Source organism: Eleginops maclovinus, chromosome 12 (genome assembly GCF_036324505.1).
Source record: "Eleginops maclovinus isolate JMC-PN-2008 ecotype Puerto Natales chromosome 12, JC_Emac_rtc_rv5, whole genome shotgun sequence".
Lineage (NCBI taxonomy): Eukaryota > Metazoa > Chordata > Actinopteri > Perciformes > Eleginopidae > Eleginops > Eleginops maclovinus.
In genome coordinates, this window is record NC_086360.1 from 27,811,639 (window position 1) to 27,839,424 (window position 27,786).

Here is a 27,786-nt window from a genome sequence, read left to right on the forward strand (position 1 = left end):
CTAAAATATATGATGTTCTTGCAGCAGTTTTTATGCAGTATTGTGAGACTAGCAGGGATCTGTCTCCCCCTCTTGGGTGTTGCCTGAGGGTCTCATGCATTTTACAACTGTAGTTAAGCTTTTGTATTGTGAATGTGATTTAAAAAAAACAAGAGATATTGGAACAAACGACAATCAGACACCAGTTTCCCCCTAAAATACACTCAAAGTTTATTAGAAAGATTTAGACATTACAAGAGTGCTTCTTTATTTTATTTTAGCACGAGACTTGTTTAAAAATGTGATGATGCAGTGCGAGTCAATATCCTACGACACTGACCGTCAACAAACTGTAAATAAAGTTCAACGTAAGTAAACAGGTGTTTGTGACTTGTCCCCCCCCCCCCCCGTTGGTTTTACAGCCATTTATACCCTTTACCGACAGTGAGAGAAAAGAGATGACAAATCAACAAGACATGAACGAAACTGGAGAAATTGTGCACAGCTTCAAAACAAGGCATTCCTGTGCATAAGTAGCCGTATTGTTAACGTTATATTCCTGATCCAACAGTCATATGTGGCAAAGACTAGCTGCAAAATGGAGTGCAAAACACCTGAGGTTCTTCATGGTGACATATCAATTTACCCCCGTGGACAAAACAACAAAACACTTTGCTTTCATCGGGTAGGAGTGAACATCTTTTCAGTATTGGCGGCCTGAAGGATAGCCACTCCTTCAGAAGCAGAGGACAAAAGCAGGACAGAGGAGTGACACTCTGGACATTTCTAACTCATCACCCCTAATCACTCATTTTTTGGCGGTCTTGGTGACCATGTTGCGGGGGGGAGTCACGGGACGGCTGCCGTTGGGCTTCTTCTTCTCAGCTGGTTTCAAAATCTGCAGAAGATGGAGATAAAAACACTCTGTTAGAGACGGAGCCTTTCTTCTGCAGGTGACCCAGTTTTCACCCTGCACAATTTGAGATTCACTGAAAACATTTTGGTCGTTTTTCATTATTTTCTTTAATAAATATAAACGGTAAATCAGGGTTTTTCTAGCCAATAGGAGCACAAGTGTCACATAGTGATGTCACTGTGTTCCTGAAGTAAACAAAGCTTACCTGAAAGGAGCACATGAGCGTCTCATCGACACTCATCATGGCTCCGGCGTTATCGAACTCTCCACAGTAGTTTGGCGCTGAGAACAAAGTGACCAGCTGACGCTTTGCAAAGAACTCATAGCCGTCCTCCACGACCTGCGGGCAGAGAGGAGGTTAAACACAGAAGAGGAGTCCTTGAAAGGATGGATTGTTAGGTAAAGTCTCGTTCAGAGGTTTCTGGAAGGTTTGGGTCACAAGATGAGCGACAATTAGAAAACTTTGATCTGCGTCACAAAATTAAAATCATGGGCACTTTTTTCAGATTTTCCTTCAGCTCTTTGTCTTCAGGCGTCACCTTTTTGGCAGCTGCTAGACTTAAGCAAGTCACAGGTTTCATTTCTGCCCTCTCTTAGTATTCTTATTTTATTAAATGTATCATACTTAGTGTTTGAATGTATTTATTTATCTTGCTTCACTTTCTGTTATTTGTTTACTTCTGTTTTTAGTAATTAAATATTCTGATCTTTTTTATTACATTTATTGTACTATTTTTACTTAATCTACCCGATTTCATTTCTATTTTAGTTATTGCGTCTTACTCGTATTGCTATTGTGTTTTGCCCTAATGTTAAAATGAATTCTATAACACTTTATAACTATTGGTTTTTATTCCTATGCTGTTGTAGTTTCTGAGCAGCCTCTGGCACGAGTTTCCCGCAGCAGTAATAAAGTTATTTCTTATCTTATATTTTAAAGGTCAGAGAGGGTTGTGAGCTTCTCTCCACTCAGTGCCAGTTCTCTGCTCTGTTTAATGTCCCCCGCTCGAGTTCAGAGACGAACCACGTCACCTCTCTGATGCAAACACAGATTTAGGTTGAGATTACCTGATGTGCACGGCAGATGAGATCCAGGTCGTGCTTGTGCAGGAACTTGGCCACCACCTCTGAGCCGAAGGTGAATGAAACGCCCCTGTCGTTTTCCCCCCAGCCCAGGACATCTTTATCGGGGTCGGACCAGAGCAGGTCGCACAGCAGACCCTGGTCGGGCACGTCAGTCGGGCGCATGATGCGTCGGATCTGCTCCATGGACTGCAGGTCAGGTGACAGTCCTGCACAGAGCAGTAAAGGACAAATAAACACAGCGGTCAATAACCATCACACGTGGGAGAGGCCAACGTCAGGGGATAGACTCTGGACTAGCGATTTTCAAAAGTTTTTAGATGTGTGTGTGGGGGGGTGTGTGGGGGGGGGGGGGGGGGCAAAACCACTACCTACAGGTACAAATAAATAACCTGCACATGAAACTGCAAACACTGCGTTACTCAAGGACAAACGTGAGGGGCAAAGGTTCTTTGGAGTCCTACAACCTGGAAATGAACTATCCTTTGTCTTGAAGTTAATGAGTTTCTTGTTAGCCTGAAATAAGGTCTGGGGTTATATTAAGCTCAAGAGAAATACCGCATTGGTGAAATTATAAAGGGCGGTTGCTGACGAGTGTCTAAATGAGACGACTAAACGTCATCACGCCCAACATTAGCCGCCTTTAGCTTAGCAGGGAGATGCTGCCTCCAAGGTATGGCTTATCCTGAAACTATATCAGGCATTAAACTACCAAAGGGATTTACGGGATTAAGGGAATTGTGTAAAAACAATATCCATTTCTAGACCTTAAATATTGTTTTTACTCCCAATTAAAAATCAAACCCACCTCCGTGGCAGCAGAAGATCTTCTCATCAACAATGGCGGAAATGGGGAGGCAGTTAAAACAATCTGTGAAGGTCTTCCAGAGCTTGATGTTGTACCTTCTTTTACCTAAAAATAACACATACGTCATATATAAATACAATCCTGTTGCAAAGCGTATAGATCATGTGTGATCCCAGAGGTAGGATACTCACACTCGTCATAGAAGCCGTATATTCTGTTGATTGAAGCACACTCGTGGTTCCCCCTCAGCAGGAAGAAGTTCTCGGGGTATTTGATTTTGTAGGCAAGCAGGAGGCAGATGGTCTCCAGAGACTGCTTCCCCCGGTCCACGTAATCCCCCAGGAACAGGTAGTTACTCTCCGGGGGGAAGCCGCCGTACTCAAACAGCCGCAGCAGGTCGTAGTACTGCCCGTGGATATCACCTGCAGGATAGAGGGAAATTAAGGCCCCATGTTGAGTCATAATAACTCATCGTCCCCTTGGGAAAGCTTGTCATAAGTCATAGAGTGTTGTGGAGTAATTAGTTAAATGTATTTCTTGATAAATATTGGCATCCCTTACCACAGATCTTGAGCGGGGCCTCCAGCTCCAGCAGGATGGGCTGACTGAGGAAGATCTCCCGGGACTTCAGGCACAATCCACGGATCTCGTTCTCCTGCAGCTGCACATTCTTCCCCGGCTTTGCGCCTCTCACTGCCCCAGCAAAACACGTAAAGAAAATCAGGCAAGGTTAGTACAAGCTGCATAAAGAGTGTGTCTCTACGCAGAGGAGGTGCAACATAAGTGCACAGCTGAACAATGGTAGTGTTTGTGTGTGATAAATACAGAGGGTGTTGGATATTTTATGCCCCTTATGTACACTGAAAGCCTGTAGCCACATGCAAAATAGCCGGGAAATGACGACAAAACCAAAAGAAACCGGGTTATTGCTCGGTCATTTACAAGATGTTAAAATCAAGATGTGCACCATCTACTGAAGCTAATTTCCCGTAGTGGCCCAACCGTGTTACTAGAGCTTCTGTGACATCATTTTGGCCCAGAAATACTTTTTCCCATTGACTTACATTGGGAATAACATGACTTTATATCAGCATACAATTTATTTTTAGCTAACCAAACTAGCCAGCACGAACACTTTTAGAGCATCTATTTAAATCATCATGGTTTAAAAGTTGTAAAATGAAGCTAAAAGCTTAAAAGAGGTATTTTCTCTTTCCATCCATTTGACTGACAGAGAGCGGGAGCTAGGAGGCGGGACTTAAGGAAAAATCCACTGCGCATGCTCAGTAGGCACAAGGCCCCGATCAGAATAAGCATCAGAATCAGGTTTATTGTAGGTTTACACATATGAGAAATTTGCCTAAAAAAACAAAAATAAAGATGATAAACTCTGAGAAAAACAACCAAAAAAGCAAACCAATAATACAAACTATTATAAGCTGTTAAATATGTATATATATATTTAATGTTTTTGTATTTTGTTTATCTTCTACTGCTCATATGTACATCTTTATTGTTTTTACTTCTCATTCATGTGCAATGTCTTATCTATGCTTCAGTGACAGATAATTTCCGAATTGGGATCAATAAAGTACATCTTATCTTTAACATTAAGATATAGGAAAACATTGACATGGAATGAAGATTCTTTGTATGTGTATACGTACCTGGAAATACACTTGATTCTGATATACCAACAAATTATTAGAATAATCAAATGAAATTGTGCATTATTTTTTATGAAATAATTATGTTGGTACTTTCTGAATATACTCTCTATAAATGTACACTAATATACTCTATTTAGGGCTTCATGCGCCACTGATGAACTCTCATTGGAATACACGGTGTTTCTCTTTACACATCAGTGGTTAATGCGAGTGTAAAATAAGCGATACAAAGGAAATGCAGTTATATAATGCTTACAACTTAAAGCCGAATTACATAGAATGCTAAAACATGTTAAAAAATGTGTATTTTTAAACGTGTTCTTTGTTTTTTTGACACAAAATCCATGAATGTGAAACTTGGCACATTTGTAAGTGGAGTTTGGTACACGGTTTAAAAATCATACGGGTATATTGACCAAAACACGGTAATAAATTAAAGGTTAAATGTCAATATATTCTTACCTTCTAAAAGTCGCTGGATGATACTGTCTATGTTGAGTTTGTCCACATCAGCCATGGTAGATTTGGTGATCAAATAAATCAGTGAAATATAGGTTAGCACGTTTTGATGGATGTTATCCTAGCATTAGCTACCTAGCGTTAGCTTCTGCGGCTAAAGGTACAGATGCTGTTTTGTGACCCTGTTTTTTAAATTAGCTGCTTGAAGATACTTCCCACAATCTAATGAACTACTTAGACACCGCGATGAATTAAAAAATCTGCATCCAGTGGAGGTTTTGATAAGCAAACAGAGATTAAAAAAAAGAAGCCGCACTAGCTCTTAGCTAGCGATGGTGTCTGTTTTTCTCTGCCGCACCTCGCACTGCTGGCCAAGCTGCTTAAGGAGGCTGAAGCCGGGGACCCGATGCACTGCTGCCCCCTGATGGACTGGATGGAGAAGGGGACTTTAACCTACTTGCATGAGGGGGGGAAATAAGAGCTACAATAGCAATACATCAAGTTGGAAGAGAAATAAAAATGATGCAGAAACTCCTGTATTCACAATTGTAAGTTCATTCTTAAATACATCATAAAATCGTGTTTTTAGATAGGCTACTTCAATCTCTTTAGATAAAGTGTCCAAAGACAAAAAAATAGCAACACATCAAGCTGACAGAGAAAGAACATGCTGCAGAAGTTCCTGTATTATGAATTGTGTGGGTTCATTTTTAAATACAGAATTAAATTGTGTGTTTTTTCTGAGAATTGAGATTGAGAAAAGTACTTCTTAAAACCAGCGCTGGACAAAGTATTCAACTATTTGAACAAAACACTTCCTCTTTGTGGTGTCAAACCTTTAATTTCACAAAATACATATCAAGGGATGGCCATATATGTAGACTCATACACACACACTATAACTACATGCAAAATACAACTTGAGACAGTTTATTTGCAATTAATTTCCTGCACGCTTGTTTTTAAATCAGAGGATCATTTACTCCTGGTCTTTCTCCTCTCCGTGTGTGATGATGTGCACCAGGTTCTTGTAGTCCAGGTTTCCTGCCACATCTGGAGGGAATGCTGTGAACATCTGCTCCAGCTGTGGGCAAGGTGTTAAAACATATGTATGTCAATATTCAAAGAGAATTACGTCTTCAGTTCAAGTCTGAGGTGGAGCTCTGACCTCTTCAGGGGAGAATCTGTCCGCCTGTGTGGTCAACATCTCCGTCACACTGTGAACACAAGCAGCAGCAGTGAGGGAAACATGTATTATATTTAATATTCATAATAGAAACAACCATGCGTTCATGTTACAAACGTGTCTAATGTTTAAAATATCCTATGTTTTAAAGGGGTCATGTTATGATACTTTTCAGGTCCATATATGTATTTTGTTGCTCTACTAGGACATGTCTTCATGCTTTAATGTTGAAAAAGCGCTTTATTTTCCTCACACTGCTGCTATAGATCCATGACCACTTTTCCCTCCGTCTGAAAACGCTCTGAAGAGCCCATGCCCCCACCTTTGCAAAAGCGCACTCTGCTCTGATTGGTTAGCTGGCGACTCTGCTGTGATTGGTCAACCACTTAGAGGTTTGCCGAATGTCCCGCCCCTAAAAAAAACCTGGAAAAATGGAATCGCTTGTTGCGCCGTACCGGTTTATCACCAATAAATACTGATGGGTTATCAGTAATCATTTCAAAGTGACACAGAGACATCGGGTTAACCTTCAGCAGCGTTTTTATGACCTTGAACACAACTTTTGATCACAAACAGCAAAGGTAAGACTGCTTATAGTATGGCTCTGTGAGGTGAAGCGGGTTTCTTGCTCTTTCTTGGCTGCTAGTTCAGTGAGTTTTGTTCATACAGTGATGAAACGTACACCAAATGTAATCTGTGGAATCTCAGGCTTCATATGATATGTGGTTTGTGCAGATAGCATGAAGTAAAAAAAAAGCTCACTCGATGCTATGTAGCGTTAGCTCGTTTTCGTTCAGTGCTGATTTAGACGCTTGGTGTTGGAATTGTGTTTCTTTTTTGGTAAAAATGGTTACTATGGTCTGGTAGCTGAGTTTCTTTCCGTTCAGTGGGTATGCCACATTAATAGGTTGTTAAATGTTAACAGACCCTGAGACGCTGTTTCTTACAGGTTGCTGCGCCTGGGCTCAAGAGGGTAACGTGTTGTGATGAAAAACCATCTCCATATTTCTGCACAGTTCAGGTGAAGTCAGTGTGCATACAGCCTGAAAGCTCGGTAGCGTAGAGTTGATAGCGTTAGCCAAGGCTAGCAGTGTGCTTTCCGCTCAATTCCCACAACAGCTCCACAATTCACTGAAATGTCCAGAACACAACCATCATTTGGGTTCTGCTCCGGGGGAATAGTGGTAAAAATAAATGCATCCACTTGTTCTTCACATCATTTTCCTGAGGTATGGAAACAAAGAAAGGTTTGGTTCGCAGCGAAAGTGGCAGCTTCTCCACCATGTCTCCTGCTCAGGTGGGCTTTACGGAGCGGCTCGCACTGCTATTGGCTAGAATTCAGTTCCGTATCACGGTGAGGTCAGTGTGATACGGAACTGAACCAGGAAGTAAAGAAAGGATTCCAAAGGAGACCTTTCAGGCAGGGGGAGGGATATGGGAGAGAATCTCCCTCTGGCCCGAACTTTGGGATTTTAGCTTTTGCACACAAACATAAATAACACACTACAGGAAATGAGGCCCCATTCTGCTGATGTTCAGGTGTATATCAGTATGTAGAGTCTCTACTTTAAAGAGTTCTCTCCTGCTGATGTTCAGGTGTATATCAGTATGTAGAGTCTCTACTTTAAAGAGTCCTCTCCTGCTGATGTTCAGGTGTATATCAGTATGTAGTGTCTCTACTTTAAAGAGTCCTCTCCTGCTGATGTTCAGGTGTATATCAGTATGTAGAGTCTCTACTTTAAAGAGTCCTCTCCTGCTGATGTTCAGGTGTATATCAGTATGTAGAGTCTCTACTTTAAAGAGTCCTGTCCTGCTGATGTTCAGGTGTATATCAGTATGTAGTGTCTCTACTTTAAAGAGTCCTCTCCTGCTGATGTTCAGGTGTATATCAGTATGTAGAGTCTCTACTTTAAAGAGTCCTCTCCTGCTGATGTTCAGGTGTATATCAGTATGTAGTGTCTCTTTATGTTTCTCATACTGCCTGTGCTGCAGCACCTCTTTCCACCCTCTGTCTGAAACCAGAGCCCAGTCTGCTCTGATTGGTGAGCTGACCCGCTCTGTTGTGATTGGTCAACCGCCTCTTAGCCTATACAATGTGTTTGAGCACTAGCCAATATTAGCCTAAGTGTTTCGTAGAGATGTCATCATGTTCCAGAAGTAAACAAAGGAGTGTACTTCAGCAACAGGGGTGGACTTTTGCCTTTGCAGACCCTTTACATGCACTAAAACCTAAAGAACACACTACAGGAAAGGGAAAGTGTTATTTTTGACTCACTAGTCTTTCTTCAGCGTTCCCTTCCCCTCGGGATCAAACACTTTGAAGGCGTTGAGGATGGTCTCCTCTGCGTCAGCCCCTGAACACAAACAGAAACATTTGTTAAAAACAATGAACGTTTTTTTTCCGGTAATTGCCACGGTGTTGGAATATAATTGTCCTCACCTTTTAGTTTCTCTCCGAACATGGTGAGGAAGACAGTGAAGTTAATGGGCCCCGGGGCCTCCTTCAGCATCTCGTCTATCTCCTCCTGCTTGACATTTAAACGGCCTGCAGCGCGGCGGCACATAAAGTGGAGAAAGATTTAGAGCTGCAGCTAAAGATTATTTTCATTATTGATCAATGTGATGGTTATTTTCTCCTCTGATGATGAATCGTTTGCTCAATGAGAGGTTGGAGAAAAATGAAAAATGCATCCCCCATAGTGCTGCCTGTTTTGTCTGAGCAACAGACGAAAAATATCCAGCTTCATTTACGTAAGACAAGGAGAACGGACTCTCATTTTATAACCAGATAGTGATTTAGCATGTAACATTATGTAGTTAGTCCTACATTTTATTATTATTATTAATAATAATTATTAATTATAATAATTTAAAAAACTAATATTAATAATAACCCTTTTTTTTTTGCATGGTTCTATTTCTATCAAAACTAACATATAAATAAAATACACAACAAACAAATAATATATAATAATAATATTAATAATATAATAAAAATTTATATAATATTAATAATATAATAAAAATGAATAGAATAATAATAATAATAATATTAATAATAAATATTAATAATACAATAATATAATACAAAATAATAAATATTAATATAATAATATTAATAATAAAATAAAAATTAATATAATAATATTAATAATAATCTGGAAAATCCAAAACAAATATTTATACAAAGTATAAACTAAAAGGTTTTTGCACAATAATGCTAAATATACACATAACCCGGGAGAGTGGTCCGGTACCCAAAGCTGCAAAGGTGTCTCTCAGGTCGTTCTTGTCGATGAAGCCGTCTCTGTTCTGGTCCATGATGGTGAAGGCCTGCAGGAGGTCAGGATGTGACAGTAATGCTTCAGTATGCACAGAGTGAGATGCTTCAACTCAACGTGAAATAAAATCGTCTCCTCATAGCACTGACTTCTTTGAACTCCTGGATCTGCGGCTGCTCGAACATGGAGAACACGTTGGAGCCGCCCTCTGCTCGCTTCTTCGCTTTCTTTGGAGCCTGCAGGAGTAGAGATACTAAGTGCTCTCCAGATAGGACGCCTCCATTGGTCTCCTTTTTTTCTAGTGACATCACTACGTTACTCTCACACTTCTATTGGCTAGCGCTCCAACAGATTGTACCTGATATGCTTAGGGGTGGGACATCTCTAAGCGGTTGACCAATCAGAGCAGACTAGGCTCTGGTTTCTGACAGAGGGTGAAAGATTGATGATTTGAATAAAAAACAAATACCTATAAGTGCGTTTTAATGATGTCACACAGAGCCAACTGTAGATAGGAAGAAATACCAGAACAGCTGAATAATAAGATGATTCAAATAAGATATACAATTACAATAACAAAGGGGAATTAATTGGCATTTATAGACATTTAATGGATTTAAATAACCATTTCACTATTTATTTAATTACATTTTTCTGCACTTTATTGCATCTTAGGTTTTTATTCTTTATTTGACTTTAATTTTTTTTTTTACTAACTTTAGGTTTATTTTTGGGGACTTTTAGTCATGTTATTTTACAGTGTACTTTTCTTCACCTCTCCAGAAGCAAACGATCATGTGTTTTTGTTTGCATAAGCTAACTAAAAGTGTAAAATAAATGTAGTGGAGTTAAAAGTACAATATTTGCTCCTGAAATATAGTAAAGTAGAAGTATAAAATGGTACCTCATTTCCCCATGGTGACTCATAAGTGTGGATTCATTAATTGCATGAAGTTTCCACATGTCATGAGGAGGGATTACACTGTCAGTTTGTTGTGGAACTGTTTACTCCAGACTCCATTTATTTATTTTTTATTTATGAGTATGCACCCTAAGCCTTAATGGTGAGGTGGGGAGGGGGGGGATTATTCTTTGGGGCGCTGACAGGAAGCTGAGCGCTGTTTGATCAGAAACCCCTGCGAGGCAGCGTGGATTACAGACAGTTATTTACACGTCTGCCAAAGAAATGTGGAATAAAACACAGAGTGTGAAGCGCTGCGACTCCGTGAGGACAGCTGCTGTCTGACAGGGAGGATTAACTCTGAGGCCGAGGAGTTTTTCTGTACTTTTGTTCATTTATATTTGTATGTATTCGTTGATGTAGTTTGAAGAGGATCCTGCAGTGATGAAGCTGAGGTTATTTCTCTGTAGCTTCGCGCTGAACGAGAGCTGAGAGGCGAACACTTTAAAGATATATGCAATTATATTGCTGTACCTGTTGCTTCCTCTTTCCTTTCCTCCTCTCCTATGCTCTCTTTCCCTTCCTTTCCATCTCCTCTTCTCTCCTGAATTGCTTTCCTTCCTCTTCTACTCTCCTACTTTTTCCTCTCCTTTCCTCTTCTGCTCTTTCATCTCCTCTTGTCCAATCGCTATTTCATCTCCTTTCCTCGTTTAATCTCCTTTCCTCTCCATTGTTTCTTTCTCCTTCCTCTCACTTTTTCCTCTTTTTGTTTCCTTTCTTGTCTCCTCTCTTCCTTTTTCCTCTGTACCCTATTTGTCTCCTCTCCTCTTCTGTCATGTTTGCTCTACTTTCCTCAACTTTTTCTTCTTCCATCTCCTCGTCTCTTGTCTCCCATTCCCCTTCTTCCTCTCCCTATCCTCCCTTCACTTTAATTTCCTTTCCTCTCCCATTCTCTCGTCTCCTTTCCTTTCCTCTTTTTATATCCTCTCTTCTTCTCTTGTTTCCTTTCCTTTCCTCTTTTTATTTCCTCTCTTCTTCTCTTGTTTCCCCTTCTCTTTAAACCCTCTTTTTCTTATTCCTCTCCTTTCCTTATTTCATCTCCTTTGAAATGATCTCCCCTTTTCTTTCCTCTTCCCTTGTCCCCTTAACTCCTCTCCCCTCTCTACTTTTCACCTCTCCGTGCTTTCATTATCAATTCATATATCCTTTATTTTTAATTCCTCATAGCGAGCAGACGTAAGATAATCAATAGAGCATCAATAGGACATCTGCTGCTCTGTCCTATTGACCGCCTTTCTGTCGTTCATCTGTATTCAGAAACCTCATCGACCCGGGGAATATAGACCCGTTATCATCAGAAGAGACATGTGTAATTAATCAAAGCATACCATCATGTAAAACATACAACACAAGTAGAAGGAAATATAACTAAGGATCCATCCATCCATCCATCCATCCATCCATCCATCCATCCATCCATCCATCCATCCATCCATCCATCTATCTCTCTTCTCTCTATCCATTAAATCCTGTGTTTACTCACCATATTAGCAGATCCGTATGAGGCAGGAAACAGTCTGCTCCTGCAGGATTTATACTGACATCTCTCCCTGCAAAACAAAGCACTTTATTACTCTATGTCCTATAAATACCCCCTCGCCTTCTTTAGTCACAGGTAAAGGAGAGTGCCCCCCCTCCCATTGGTAAAGTTCATGAGAGCTGACACATATTACTGAATATCCCAGAATAACAGCAGGACAAAGGCTGGCTCAGAGAGACAGGTGTTTCTGCTCCTCTGGGAGTCATGAGGGGAGGGGGGGCTTTATTATAAACAGCAGCTTGCATAATGTGGAAAACATGGTGGGATAAAAAATAAAAACGGGGTGATGAAGTTGAGAAGGAAATACATTTGGAAGAAAACAATAACAAAGACTAAAATATTAAACTAGTTATTACATGTTTTAAATCAAATATAACAGAAATATATATTTTTAAATGTTGACATTAAATTGAAAAATAAAGAAATTAAAATTATTTATTATTATTGTTATTATTTTTGTATTTCGAAACAAGGTGCTTCATGAAAAGAACCAGGAGGATGAAAATGTTTATCAACTATTATTGTTTATCTTTCATTTGATTAAATCTCATTATTTTTGGTGCTGTTTATTTTTTTAATCTTACAACAAAAATTAGAAATTGTTATTTATTTCTCTTTATTTGAATATTATTATTATTATTATTATTATTATTATTGTTATTATTATTATTATTTTTATAATTTATTTCTCTTTATTTGAATATTATTATTATAATAATAATAATAATTAATAATAATATTCAAATAAAGAGAAATTATTATTATTATTATAATAATTATTATTATTATAATTATTATTATTATAATAATAATTATTATAATAATAATAATAATTTCTCTTTATTTGAATATTATTATTAATTATTATTATTATTATTATTATTATTATTATTATTATTTATTTCTCTTTATTTGTATATTATTATTAATTATATTTTAATCTTTTTTCGTGGTCTCTATTTTAATCATTATTATGAAAAATAGGAAATGGCATTTTTTAAACTCATTTTCCATTCAATTATTTCATTATGTTATAAACATTTTAATATATATTATATACTATTGCCAAATTGGTAAAAATATGGAATAAATTACAAATACATGACATATTATATTTCGTTTTATATATCAGTTTTCCTTTTGTTCACGTCCCTCTCTTGTCCAGCAGGTGGCGCTATCAGCCCACATCATCATCTAAACTACCCTCAGAAAACACAGAAACACTGATGTTATTCAGGCCCATGTAACACGCAAGCTGAGATCCACATCCTATATTTCTAATGAACCCTTTGTAATGAACCCTTTGTAATGAAGCTGCATCAGGTATTTAATTATTTTTGATAATTTATATTCATAAAAATTGCAAGACATTATCCCATTTCCTAATGAATATTTGAATACACCATCATCTGGTTCACTAATCACCCGCCCTAATCACTTCACCTACAGAAAGTCATTACTATGAACCAGATGAATGTGGATACAACCACAAAGACACCCAAAGCGGTGACAAAAAACAACAAAAAGTGCCACTATAAAATGTCTAACCAACGACATGAACAGTCGTCTTAACAACTATAAAGGCTGAGTGTCTTTCTCTAAAACAACAAGCATGCGTTTCATAAAAAAAGTCGATATCTTCCGATGCTTGTTGGCCAGCAGTTTTAAAAAGAAGCTAAAAAACTGATAAATGTTGAGAAGTAGGTTGTAGATTAAAGGGGCCCTATTCATATTTGTATGTAGTGTCTCTCCTGGGACATGTCTCCATGCTCTAATGTTCAGAAAGCTCTTTATGTCTCTCATACTGTCTGTGCTGCAGCACCTCTTTTCACCCTCTGTCTGAAACCAGAGCCCAGTCTGCTCTGATTGGTTAGCTGGCCGGCTCTGTTGTGATTTGGCAACTGCTCAGAGATGTCCCGCCCCTTTAGCCCATCACGTGCAATGTGTTGGAGCCAATAGGAGCGCGAGTGTTACATAGTGATGTGGGAGAGAAAGTGCGGGAATTTAACCTTTGCAGACCATTTACATGCACTGAAACCTATATAACACACTACAGGAGAAAAACAAACCAGGGCCTCTTTAATACCCGACATACATGCCTTGATATTCTTCTTCCTTCCACAGAATGAAATCCCTCGTCCACTGACCTCCTCTAAACAAGGATTTCTTTCCTGGATAATTTCCCCTCTGAACGCCTCGGATGAAGCTCCAGTTTTTGAAGGTATTAATTTAAAAGTGGTTCTTGGAAAAAGCTCTTGTTGATGTGAACGTGAGGTCAGGATTATTTTGAGGAGCGCTGGCTGATTGAGGCCATGAGATTCAGATGTCTTTCTCTTTTCGCGAGGCTGGATGTGGATTCAGGGGCCCGACGGACAGAAGCGTCCCCCTCTGGAGGAGGAGGTTGTGGGTTTAAGTCCCCTCCTGGGTCCCCGTGCTCCAAATTGAGCCGGGACACTCTGTTCCTATCCCTGAGACATGAACGGGATTACAAACGCTCTGCTTCATCCGTTGTAGAAAACAAGAGCTTGCTATCGAGACGAGGAGCAAGATCAAACTGAGAAAACATCTTGTGCAGCCGGTCTTTACTCCCCTAACGCCCTAACTTTGACCCCTTTAATGTGAGAAAGTGTGTCTCAGAGAGGTTCTCTATGTGAATAAGGAGAAGCTGAGAATCAGTGGAGCAAACAGTACTCAGATCTGTAATTGAAAGGGGACGAGGGGACCACAAATCCAGTCAAAGCAACTACAAACGAAACCAGTAAGGGTGCAAAAAAGATGAACAAATAAAACTACTAGAGATATCTTTCCTTCCTTATGTATATCTGATGAGTGGAGATCAGGAAACCCTGAGAGGAGTCGGAGCCAGGAGCAGATCAGCTGCACCTGAGGAGAGGAGAGAGAGGACAAAAGAGGGGGGAGCGCCTAACGTAAAGACACATAAAACGACTAAAAAGAGACCAACACAACCTCAAAGGATGTAAAACAGATATAAAAGGTATGAAAAACAACCAAAATCAAATAGTGGAAGTGTCTCAGAGGGATTTAATGTGAATCAGGAGAACTTGAGAATCAGTGGAGCAACTCAAAGCAGACAGTAAGTCTCTACAGTAGTCAAATGAATCAAAACAAAAGAGCCCGTTTAAAGGATGAACACACATTGTCTTTCTATGAAGTTCTAATTAAATGTGATGGCTAGATTGCGCAGGCTTCTCCTATCTGATAAGATGTTTTAAAATAGGAAAAAGAAAGATATCAGACACTAAATAAACACTTACAGGTGAATGTATTTAATATCTCATTTTAGAATGACAGTTTGTTTGTGTGTGTTCTGACCTTCAGGGCCACCGTACGTATCAGCTCAGAGCTCCAGACACTGGTGCACAGTGACCACTATCAAAGCATTCACACACACACACACACACACACACACACACACACACACACACACACACACACACACACACACACACACACACACAGACACACACTTCCCTGTGTGTGTCAGCAGGGGGCGACCGAGCCTCACAGTGAGAGGAGAGAGACAAAGAGCTCCTCGTGCTTCATTAAGTTACACAAAGTAAAACATGTCTCTTTATTTATCATTCAGGTGTTGTTTTCATTAACTGACTAAAAAACTCTAGCTTTTTTTTAACACACACAAAAGAAATGACTTTTCATTGACTATTAATATGGGTGCACTGGAACCCAGACTTTCACTATCGATGCAGAAAAAGGAAAGCCTACTAAAATGTAATATATTGATGAATTTGACTTCCTTTCACTTTCTTATATACCTAGCAATGGTAAATAGGTTACATTGAAAGAATATAGTACATTTGTATCATCTGAACGCATGATAAGCACTTTAAAACAGGAGTATTTGAAATAAACTACATCTGCATTAAAGTTAAAAGTGAAGTTTTCTTTAACATAGTTCATTCCTCTGATGTGCAGGAGAGAAAACGCCAGTAAGTGAAACTCTCACTGTAGAAATGAGCGTAAATATGTCGATAGCATCATTTGAATGCACGCTTAGCACCTGAAAAATGCTTATTTCAAAACAAATACATGTGCAGTACAGTTTAAAGTTACGTTTCCTTTTAAAATAAAATCTGTGTTTCTGATTTGCAGGAAGATAAAACGGCATTCAACCAAATTCTTAGATAGAAATGACTACAAAGGTCCATAATGTAGTTTTGGTTTCCACCACTGCCTCTAATTGCAGGTCCCGTATGCTCCAGCTATTAAACACTGTAAAAAAAAAAAAAAAAGTAGGCTTGGCTAAATTCCCTGAACTCTGCTAATCTACACATCATCTCCTTCCTTTCTGCAGACGCTATCGATCAGTCCGGCTTTACGTCAGTATCGATAACTTTGCCAAAGCAAAAAAAAAAATCAAGTGCAATGTCCAGTTAATGTCGGGGGACGGAGCACCGTGCACACTTTTGACTTTTTCCTAAAAACAACAACATTGCTCCTGTTTTTGGCTGCACAGAAACATGTGTGCAGACTTGTCAAACACAGAGCCTGATGTTCGCTCTTTATTTATCCCTCTCTGTTCGCTGATCGCTGTTTAAGAGAGGGGGGAATCCAGCCCACATATTTATTGCAGCCGCTGAAAAAAAATCTCCTCAATATCCCCCAAGATGGCCGCCGATGTAGGATCGATGTTTCAATATTGGAAGAAATTTGATCTCCGGCGGCTCCAGGTTAGTGCTTTTCGCCTCTTTTACGCGTTTTCCCGCAGCGGTGTGTGTCGCCTGTCCTCCCCCGGTGCACGGTGAGGGGTTTCGGGCTCATGCACGGTGCAGCTGGCGGTGTTTGCATTGATAGTTATTAGAAATTGATCTCTGTTCTGCCTTTGTTCGGTTCAATCATTGATCCTGCGTTAAAGCCACACCGACCTGCGATCAGCACCGCGGACAGCACTGCTCTCTCCCGAGCATTTCCCCAGTTTTCCTGCCTTTTCCTCATTCTACATCTTTCGGTTTCTTATCTCACATGCACGGAAACTTTTAACGCTACCCCTGAATCCCGGTGCTTTTTTTGGACATAACTTTTTTCCTCCCCAGCTTTAATGTTTGATGCGTCGACGGCTAGTGCTGCAGCTTTCAGTAGGACACATTCATTTTGGTTTTGGGGTATTTCAGGAGATATTGCATGCTGGGGGAAGTTTGATGTGTGGAAGGGAAAGTTTATTATAAGAATTGAGTTTATTACACATGCAAGGAAATAGCTTTGGTGGTGCAAACATCAACAACATTTGGGAATAAGTTGGTGAGAAGGTCAGAAATAAAACCGTTATAGCATTTTGTGCATGAAGCGTGTTGTTTGTACCACATCCAAAACATGCTATTAAATGACATGGCAGCACCCTAAGCTACAAGGTGCATATATCCCACATGGTAAACCTGAATGCATGTTAAAACAAGCAGTGTCCACTCCACTCTCTCCTGCAGCCGCGACAATTATATTCAGATTTTCGTGCAAGAAATAGCTTTTAATTCCTGCTCTCTGAGGCGAAACGTGCAGGGTGTGTTTGTGTCTGGTCCTAAATGATGAGCAGCATCCTCGGCTGGAAGGTGCATATATATCCCACATGTTTTATGAATGCATGTTAAAAGATGCTGTTTGTTCGTGTCCACTCCACTCTCACATGTATGTATTTTTGGCTTGTAAGTCCCTCTGATGAGAAGTCGTGCAGGCTCTGTGTGCATCCATCCTAAACATGCTATACAGGACCTGGCAGCACCCTGGGCTGAGAGGTGCATGATATTTCTGAATGTTAAAAGAAGCTATGTTTTAGTGTCCACTCCACTCTCTCCTGCAGCCGCAGAGGGCTGGGGGGTAGGGGGGTAGGGGGTGGGGGGGTGGGGCTGTGTAATTGTATTCCCCGCTAATGTTTGTAAATCAGCCTCGGCCGGCGCAAGGGCAGCGTCTGCGCGGAGTGACGGATGTTCTGTAACATGAGAGATGACAGCCGCGTGGCAGTGTGTGTTGCAGCACCGAGGAGGAGCGGGAACCAGAGCCGCTGCTGGTGTCTCTCTGCCCGGGTGCTGTTGCTGCTCCCGGCCGCTGGACCCCCTCTCTGCTCCGGGCTGCAGGAGCTATGCATGTAGCCTCCTCCTCCTCCTCCTCCCCCCTCATGATAGATGTATACATTCAAGGTTTTTCATTAAATCTGAGTGAGGAGCTGGATGTGATCTGCCCTGCAGGATGCCATTACCTGGAGCAGTGATGTAGTGGTGTACAATAAAAAGGCTGTAGCCTCCGGTCTGTAACAAAAATAAATAATGATAGTTTCCCTTGAATGACCTCATCCTCAGATGGAGTATTGACAGTTCATAAAGGTGGAGAAGGACCCCCAGTTTTTAGGAATTAGGACTATATTTCCATGTAGTCCAGGTGAAAATGTGCAGGTTATTCCCTCCGTTAGTCGCTTGGTCTCTGAAATGTCAGAAAATCTGCAAGGTTTGGTCTCAACATGTCAAAATATTCACTTCAATGTGATATAAAACGGAGAGAAGCGGGAGATCTCGATGTTTGAGGAGGAAAACTGCTTTATTGCATGAAAAATGACGATTAATGCAATATATAAATAGATGGCGAGTATTTCCCTGATGATGTACTACAATTAGTGGGTTTTTTGTACTTATTAATAGTCGACTAACCTTGGAAGCACCCCCAGATTGTAGGATTTCAATAGTCCAGGTGATATTGTGCAGGTTATTCTCTCCTCAGTGTATGAAATGTCACAAAATAGTAAGGCGATGTCTTGTTTTGTCAGTCTAAACCCCTAAAGGTCTTTACCTTTCTATGATATAAGCCAGAGAATAGCAGTAAATCTCCATATTTAAGAGGCTGAGAATTGCATTTTTGCATGAAAATGTAATATTAATGCAGTATATAAATAGTTGGCCAGTATTTTCCTGATGATTTACTACAATTACAGATTTGTCGACCTGCTAATAGTGGACTGGTGTTTGCAGCTCGGGTGTAATTGGGTCATGTTTACTGACAGGTGTTGGTCAGAGATGTGAGGTGCAGGTCGTCATAATTCGAGGAGGAAGACTATGGAGCAAAGGTCAACGATATGCATGGATGGAAATGTAGATTTTTCTCCGATGAGGAACAGCTATTGGAAAAACCTAGACGATCCTTGAATCCTGAAATCCTTCAAATGTCAGAAAATACAGAAAAATGTCTCTCCCAGTTTTTCAAAGTCCAACATGGTGCCTTTAAATGTGTTGTTTTGTCCGTCTCAAACACAAAGATACTGCCTTTAATTTGATATAAAACAGATGAGCAGAAAAGTCCCTATTTGAGACTTAAAGTGGCCTTTATTGACATTTTTGCAACAAATAATCGACTATCAAAGTCGTTTTCTGATCTCTAAGTCGACTTATCTGTCTCACATAATTCACTAAGGCTGAATCAGCTAATCGGCTTGAATTCTAGCAAATATAGAGACCCTGCGTTCACTTTCTCTTTGTTTTCCATCAGTTTGTTTTGTAAGATTCACCGTGTCGGTGTTGGCAGTGATCATGTATAGTTCTCCACACGCCTGCATGTGTTGACATTTCTGCTAAAGTCCTGTTTCTTTAGCGCTGTGAATGTCATATATCTCTCGTGGCGAGCTTCGAACTGCTCCTCTTTCCGTCTGCACAGATCTTGCACGCCTCTGGTTGCAGACATGCATGTAGCAACTACAGCTAACATGCACACGCTTGAATGTGAACCGCGAGCGTTCACTTTCTCTTTGTTTTTCACCCGGTCGACTGATTCCTCCATCGTCTTTTCACTGCATCTCTAAATAAAACACTTGATACTACATGGAGATTTGTGCAAACTGTATGTTTACATTGCAGAAATACATTACAGCCCACAAATTCTCCATTTTACAGATTAAATAAGCTAAAATGTGAATATTTGGCTTAAAATATAGCACCTTGACATTGTGTGTTTCATGCTTTTCATCCGGTTTCATATTCAGATAAAACTTTGTTGTTGGTAATAAGTATTAGACAAAGATTGCACAACATATCCAGTTCCTTTGACGCTGAAATATCATATATTTTACAAGGCATGCGTGGATGTGCTCCTCTTTCCTGCGTGCAGCACAGATACTTTCACGCCTCTGGTTGCAAACATGCGTGTAGCCTTAACGTGACATCCTCTGCTACACGAGTCAGAAATCAGTTAAAGCTAAAACACACACAATCATCTTTAATCGTAGTAAATGTGAATAGCATTTCTCAAACTCTCAGCCGGTTTGTTGGTAAGACAAAGTTCTGGTGTTGGCTGTGATCATGTGACTAAGATAGCTCAACATTTCTGCTAAAATCCAGTCTCTTAAGCGCTGAAATATCTTATAGTTTACGAAGCGATCATGGATCTGCTCCTCTTTTTTTGTCTTACACGCCTCTGGTTGCAAACATGCATGCAGCCTGAACGTGACATCCTCTGCTACATGTGTCAGAAATCAATTAACTCGCTCACTTCTCGTGGTCACGGTTCAAAATCTCTGCAGCTGGTTCCCCGTCTCCCCGCACATGGAATATATTTATTTGAGCTGTGCACACTGGGACGAGTGTTTGATCATTACGGTGATTATATCAGGGATCTGACGGTGCAGTTTCTGGGTGTTTGTGCAGAGTGCACGGCGTACAGGATGAATAATTCACCTGCAGCTGATGAAAGCAGGGCAGCAGAGTGCGCCGCGCTGAGGTGGAGTGACCTTGGTTCCCGCTGGCTGCAGGTCACCCGGCCGTTGCTGTGGTAATCATTCACACCAGCCAGATGGCATTTCCGTGGGCGAGTATGAAAAGGACGGGTCAGGGTCTGTCCTGCCGGGCCCGAAAAAACAACTCGGGGGCCAAAACACAACCTGGAGAGAGAAAGAGAGGAAGAGCGAGCGAAGAGAAGAGAGTCTGCAGAGCCAGGTGCATCAAACAGGGTGGAAGTGCACCTTACTGCCGGCTGAAATGTTGAATTCTGCATTATTTTATTGCAAAAATTGTAACAACATGAAGAGATTGACAGAAAATCAACAGCAGACACCAAAAATGTTGATAATATTCAGTCATTTCAGTCCATTTCTGTGCGAAACCATGCTATGTGTCACATAATCATGAAGGAAAAAGGAGATTCTTCCACTTGAGGTCTGCTGAGTTCATCGATTTCTGACACCTGTGTGTGCTCCGTGCATATTTGCTAGAATTCAGGCTAATTGTCGGCATCTTTGCATATTTAAGACTGACTACAAGCAGCCTATCATTTGTATCTTTGCAGTTTGCACAATAATCTGTGTACTTGAAGGTGTTTGATACAGTCTTATCGGGGTCGGTCTGCAAGTGATCCTCATGTATCCTGCAAGTATATCTGAGAAAAGCGAGCACATGCTATATGTTTTTGATTAAAGTCAAGCTAATTGTTGGCATTTCAGCTTTTTTAATAATTAAGACTGAGACTTTGGGGACGAATATGTGAATTTCTGCTATATTATATATATATGTCTGCATGGATGAACATGCATTAACTAGTTGAATAGCCAAAAAGCATAATTCTTCAGGCAAAAATGCGTTTTTATTGTCAGAAATATGGATTTCTTTCTGTCTTTTCTCTACTTTTTACTGACAAACAGGATATTTAAAGACCACCTTGGACTTTGAGATACTGGGATAGAGTCTTTTTACATATTCAGACATTTCAACGATACAGGAACTAAGAAATCCTTCAGGTTCTTCTCTCAGTGGAGACCTTTTTGTTTTCGTCCTCAGAGATCATTTCCATTTTCCTCTGTGCAAAACTGTTTTGTTTTCCTTCATCGTCTCCCTCCTCAAAGGATCCGGATCTCACCCACCACGACCTGCTCTTGACATCTTTTCAGACACATGTCAGTAAACATGACCCAATTACTCTACAGCTGCACACATTGGTCGACTAATAATAAGGCAAAGCAGATCATCAGGAAATACAACAAGCCTCCTCTCTCTACTACTTTATATCATATAAGTGAAAATCTTTAGGACTTAAACTAAGGGGGGTTTTGAGAAGTTGCTGTGGTCTTTTCCCACAGTTTACTGACATTTATAAAGTAATGGAGGAAGTAATCTGCACAATATGACCTGGACTCCATGGAAACGTAATCCCAAAAAATCTGGAAAATACTCACCAGCTATTTTGAGAATCAATTCATTGTTTTATTTTAATGCGGACATTTCAGAAATAGCTGTTGACACGTTCTTAAACATGGCAAGTTCCTGCTTTCCTCTCATAATATTTGTATGTTCTATCATTTTAAGGATAAATTGAGAATATAAATTAGGTGCAGTTAGTACGTTTCCTTTAAAGAGGCCCTGATCTTGTTTTTGGTTCTTCCCTTTCCTGTACTAGGATTTGGTGCATGTAAATGGTCTGCAGAGGCTAAAATCCCTGTGATCCCTACGCCTAAAACGCCTCCATTGGACTCCTTTGTTTACTTCCTGATCATAGTGACATCACTATTGAACCCTATCGCTCCAACTTATTGTATGTGATAGACTAAGGGGCGGGACATTGCTTAGTGGTCGACCAATCACAACAGAGCCGACCAGCTAACCAATCAGAGCAGACTGGGCTCTGGTTTCAGACAGAGGGTGAAAGAGGAGCTGCAGCACAGGCAGTCTGAGAAACATAAAGAGACACTACATACTGATATACAGCTGAACATCAGCAGGAGAGGACTCTTTAAAGTAGAGACTCTACATACTGATATACACCTGAACATCAGCAGGAGAGGACTCTTTAAAGTAGAGACTCTACATACTGATATACACCTGAACATCAGCAGGAGAGGACTCTTTAAAGTAGAGACACTACATACTGATATACACCTGAACATCAGCAGGAGAGGACTCTTAAAGTAGAGACTCTACATACTGATATACACCTGAACATCAGCAGGAGAGGACTCTTTAAAGTAGAGACACTACATACTGATATACACCTGAACATCAGCAGGAGAGGACTCTTTAAAGTAGAGACTCTACATACTGATATACATCTGAACATCAGCAGGAGAGGACTCTTTAAAGTAGAGACTCTACATACTGATATACACCTGAACATCAGCAGGAGAGGACTCTTTAAAGTAGAGACACTACATACTGATATACACCTGAACATCAGCAGGAGAGGACTCTTTAAAGTAGAGACACTACATACTGATATACACCTGAACATCAGCAGGAGAGGACTCTTTAAAGTAGAGACTCTACATACTGATATACACCTGAACATCAGCAGGAGAGGACTCTTTAAAGTAGAGACTCTACATACTGATATACATCTGAACATCAGCAGGAGAGGACTCTTTAAAGTAGAGACACTACATACTGATATACACCTGAACATCAGCAGGAGAGGACTCTTTAAAGTAGAGACGCTACATACTGATATACATCTGAACATCAGCAGGAGAGGACTCTTTAAAGTAGAGACACTACATACTGATATACACCTGAACATCAGCAGGAGAGGACTCTTTAAAGTAGAGACACTACATACTGATATACACCTGAACATCAGCAGGAGAGGACTCTTTAAAGTAGAGACACTACATACTGATATACACCTGAACATCAGCAGGAGAGGACTCTTTAAAGTAGAGACACTACATACTGATATACACCTGAACATCAGCAGGAGAGGACTCTTTAAAGTAGAGACACTACATACTGATATACACCTGAACATCAGCAGGAGAGGACTCTTTAAAGTAGAGACACTACATACTGATATACACCTGAACATCAGCAGGAGAGGACTCTTTAAAGTAGAGACACTACACACTGCTCTTTTGAACATGTCGTTAAAGAACATCCTCTTTGACCTCAGAGAGAAACTTTTAGCAGCAGTAACTTTTATCCCTCTGTTGTTGTTTTTTTAAAGCGATGTTGCAACGCTTTGCTCATACGGCGAAATAAGGCGCCGCTTATTTGCCACCGTGTATTCGCAACCGTGTCTTCGCCTTGTTTCCAGCCTCTCTCCTCCACGAATCCAAGAGGCGGCGGGGTTTTTAGATCAGGAACAAAAGCTTGTGATTGTACTACATTTAGCATGACTCAGTTGCTCTGGTGTCAGCTCTAATCCGCACACAGAGACAACAGTATTGCCAAACAGTGAAATTGCTTTGCAGCCTGTGAGCCTGGCTGCCTCCGCTGCCAGCCTGCTCTGTGTGCCAGCAGCTCCCACACACACACACACACACACACACACACACACACACACACACACACACACACACACACACACACACACACACACACACACACACACACACACACACACACACACACACACACACACACACAACCCTGCAATCTCAAATTGGCTGTGAAAATCGCTCCCTTTCATTCATGCTTTCATATATTTGTTTGCTGATATTGTTAATGTCACATGCATCAGTGTAATCTCATTGTGGCGCTCGTCTTGTATTCTCTATCATAACAACTGTATCATTCATTCCACACGCCCAGATATGTACACAAAAAAATACTGCTCATTATTTTATTCATGTTGTCAGGGCTTTTTAAACATAAAAGCTGCTCCCATCATCATTATCAGTGGCGCTTTGCCTGCCCGTACAAACACTTCTTCCATTATTACCTCCTGTGTGAATCGATGGGTGGGGCATGTCTGTCACATCCTCTGGGTCGCCCCTCTTTGACGGGGACAACAAAGCAAATAAGAAGCAGCTCTTACAGGGGGGACGATATCTGGGGCAAATTGAGATGTGAAATCCAGGAGCTCTAACCCGCCGGTACATAAAACGAGGGGAACATTAGAGAGCGAGAGGAGTGAAACAGACTCCAGCATTAAGCTGTTTAACCTCTCTGTGTAGCATTAGTGGTAGAGACTTCAAAGCAGATGCTTCGGCGGGCGGAAGCAGAATGACAAATGGGTTTAGAGACAGCCGCGGTGAGCATTCTCACAGGAAGACTAGGCCTGTCATTAATGTCAGCTTAATCACTTTGACCTTCCTTCAAGTAGATTTCCATACCTCTCCAATCATTTTGCCGTGCCGTGCTGCTGTTTGATAAGGCTGGGAGGATGTTAGTGTCTCTCTTTCAGCACGGCTACACTTCAAATGTCCTGATATTAAGGGATTGGAGCATGCAAACGGTGAATAAACTTTACTTAAGACGGGCGTTAAGGTTTTATTTTCTCAGATTTGTCACTTCTCTTCACTGAGATGCAACGGTGGTGAATGCAAACTGCAAGAAATCGTACATTTACCGATGCATTTAGCTTTTCTTATGCTACTTAATGCTACTTAAGACATGCATTTAAGGTTTAATTCTCTCAGATTTGTCACGTGTAAGTCTCTTCCTGCACTGAGATGCAACGTATGTGAATGCAAACTGCAAGAAATGTACCTTTAGCGATGAATTTGGTTTTATTTCCCAGATTATTTATATGAAAGTCAATGGTGGTCAATGCGAACTGCAGAAAACCTTAACTTTACCCATGCATTCAGCTTTGTTTTGAAATATAAGTCTCTTAGATTTCTCCCTAGAATGGAGTGCAATGCTACTTAAGACATGCATTTAAGGTTTAATTCTCTCAGATTTGTCACGTGTGAGTCTCTTCCTGCACTGAGATGCAAGGTATGTGAATGCAAACTGCAAGAACCGTACCTTTAGCGATGAATTTGGTTTTATTTCCCAGATTATTTACATGAAAGTCTCTGCCTGCACCACAAGTCAATGCAATCTTTAAATATGAAACATTAGCCGTGCTTTTAGGTTACATTTCTCAGACCTGTCACGTGTAAGTCTCTTCCTGCACTGGGATGCGATGGTGGTGAATGCAAACTGCAAAATATGTAACTTTACCCATGCATTTAGCTTTATATGTTACATAATGCTACTTAAGACGTGCATTCAATGTTCAATTTCCTCAGATTTGTCACGTGTAAGTCTGTCCCTGCACATCGATGCTATAGCGGTGGATGAAAGTCTGCTTAGATTTCTTGTATCTCAATGTCTGTGAATGCAATCTCCATTAAAACGACGTACATCTGCAGCAGCATCGTGCTCCGTATCTCTGTTCTTCATCTCTATCTCTCTAAACCAGACATTTGAGTCGCTGGTCAGCTCGTAAAATTCTTTACGGGAAGAATGTTATTAATAGGCAATCGTCTTGAGTGACCTATAACATGAGGGTCCAGAGAAACAAAAACATGCTTTACTCCAACCAAGAGAGGCCTCTTCAGGACCTATTCATACTCAAATAGGCACTTTAATGGAAGCACAGCGCTCGGGTATCAAAACTGAAATCCTTACACTGCATCGACGGCTATGAAGACCCAAGAAGAGCGCTTGCTCTTCTCCTCATGTCTCATGTTGGACAAGATAAAGTTAAAAATAAGTACAAGGAGAATTTAGAGAAAATAGTCTTTGTTTGGTCTCTCCGGAACGAAGTGACATCACTACGGAACACTTGCACCTAGCGCTAAGGGGCGGGACATCTCTAAGCGGGTTGAACGATCACAACAGAGCCGGCCAGCTAACCAATCGGAGCAGACTGAGCTCTGGTTTCAGACAGAGGGTGGAAAGAGGTGCTGCAGCACAGGCAGTATGAGAGACATAAAGAGCTTTCTGAACATTAGCGCACGGAGACATGTCCCAGGAGAGATGTTGCAGCTCTGGAATTATGTCACACACCGCTAGCAGAAGGATTTCTCTTTTTGCGACATGTTGTCCCCCCCCCCACCCCTCCCCTTCCCAGACTCCTCATGGCAGCGCTGCCCGTAGGCTTTGCTTTGCAGGAGTAAATAACCGGCCTTAACAAAACTTCAGGGACACATTAGTGTGGCTCGTCTTCAGGAGGGGAGAGGAGGCTCATGGGTAAAAAGCTGCGGCCTCTAATACCACAGAATAACGCGTTTACTCAGGTACAACTTTGAGGTATTTTCCGTCTGTGCCACTTTATTCTTCCTCTCAATTCAAAGGGAATATTATCATTTTACTTCACTAGATTTATTTAACAGCTTTAATTTTTGAACACAGAAAATATGAAGTACTTTAAAATATTATATTTAAAACATTGAGTGTTGGAAATTATGAAATGGCAGCGATTTCTGCAACATTTTCTGATATTTTTTGGGTGTAAAACATGACTTAGTTCAAGCTTCTCAAACACAAAGATTTGTTGCTTTCCCTTTTTTAAAAAGTTTCTGGTTTATGTACACTTCCTGATCGTACTGAAAGACTTCTACTGTCATATAGTATTTTCTACAGTGTATCGTTAGTACTTTTACTTTAAGTAGAGGATCTAAAGAGCTCTATAGGTTTGTGTGCATGTAAAGGGTCTGCAAAGGCTGAAATCTCCAAATTCACTATGGAACACTCGCACTTCTATTGGATAGCTCTCCAACACATTGTACCTGATAGGCTAAGAGGCGGGACATCTCTAAGCAGGTTGACCAATCACAGCAGACTGGGCTCTGGTTTCAAACAGAGGGGGAAAAGAGGTGCTGCAGCACAGGCAGTATGAGAAACATAAAGAGACGCTACATACTGATATACACCTGAACATCAGCAGGAGAGGACTCTTTAAAGTAGAGACACTACATACTGATATACACCTGAACATCAGCAGGAGAGGACTCTTTAAAGTAGAGACACTACATACTGATATACACCTGAACATCAGCAGGAGAGGACTCTTTAAAGTAGAGACACTACATACTGATATACACCTGAACATCAGCAGGAGAGGACTCTTTAAAGTAGAGACTCTACATACTGATATACACCTGAACATCAGCAGGAGAGGACTCTTTAAAGTAGAGACACTACATACTGATATACACCTGAACATCAGCAGGAGAGGACTCTTTAAAGTAGAGACTCTACA

General features: G+C 40.6%; 3 protein-coding genes across 4 annotated transcripts in view; 1 reads left to right on the plus strand and 2 right to left on the minus strand.

Moving 5' to 3' along the window:
• Positions 1-185: 185 nt before the first annotated feature.
• On the minus strand, positions 186-5,308 carry ppp1cc (protein phosphatase 1, catalytic subunit, gamma isozyme). 2 transcript variants are annotated; one of them, XM_063897805.1, is made up of 7 exons: positions 4,919-5,308; positions 3,348-3,488; positions 2,978-3,208; positions 2,787-2,891; positions 1,964-2,187; positions 1,101-1,235; positions 186-877 (listed from the first exon to the last, which is right to left on the minus strand). In XM_063897805.1, the coding sequence occupies exons 1-7, from the start codon at positions 4,971-4,973 to the stop codon at positions 788-790; spliced, it is 981 nt and encodes a 326-aa protein (XP_063753875.1). In that variant the 5' UTR covers positions 4,974-5,308; the 3' UTR covers positions 186-787. The 2 variants fall into 2 exon arrangements, with proteins under 2 accessions (XP_063753875.1, XP_063753876.1); XM_063897806.1 differs by having other exon boundaries at positions 3,348-3,479; positions 4,919-5,306.
• Positions 5,309-5,736: 428 nt separating this feature from the next.
• On the minus strand, positions 5,737-12,047 carry myl2b (myosin, light chain 2b, regulatory, cardiac, slow). Its single transcript, XM_063897581.1, has 7 exons — positions 11,827-12,047; positions 9,532-9,618; positions 9,359-9,434; positions 8,542-8,646; positions 8,377-8,455; positions 6,084-6,132; positions 5,737-5,999 (listed from the first exon to the last, which is right to left on the minus strand). The coding sequence occupies exons 1-7, from the start codon at positions 11,827-11,829 to the stop codon at positions 5,895-5,897; spliced, it is 504 nt and encodes a 167-aa protein (XP_063753651.1). The 5' UTR covers positions 11,830-12,047; the 3' UTR covers positions 5,737-5,894.
• Positions 6,534-27,786, plus strand: part of cux2b (cut-like homeobox 2b) — a 154,157-nt gene continuing 132,904 nt past the window's right edge. The window contains exons 1-3 of the mRNA XM_063897575.1: positions 6,534-6,682; positions 14,008-14,104; positions 16,462-16,592. Coding sequence (XP_063753645.1) covers positions 16,530-16,592 — 63 coding nt within the window. The 5' untranslated portion in view covers positions 6,534-6,682; positions 14,008-14,104; positions 16,462-16,529. The remainder of the gene's footprint in view (positions 6,683-14,007; positions 14,105-16,461; positions 16,593-27,786) is intronic.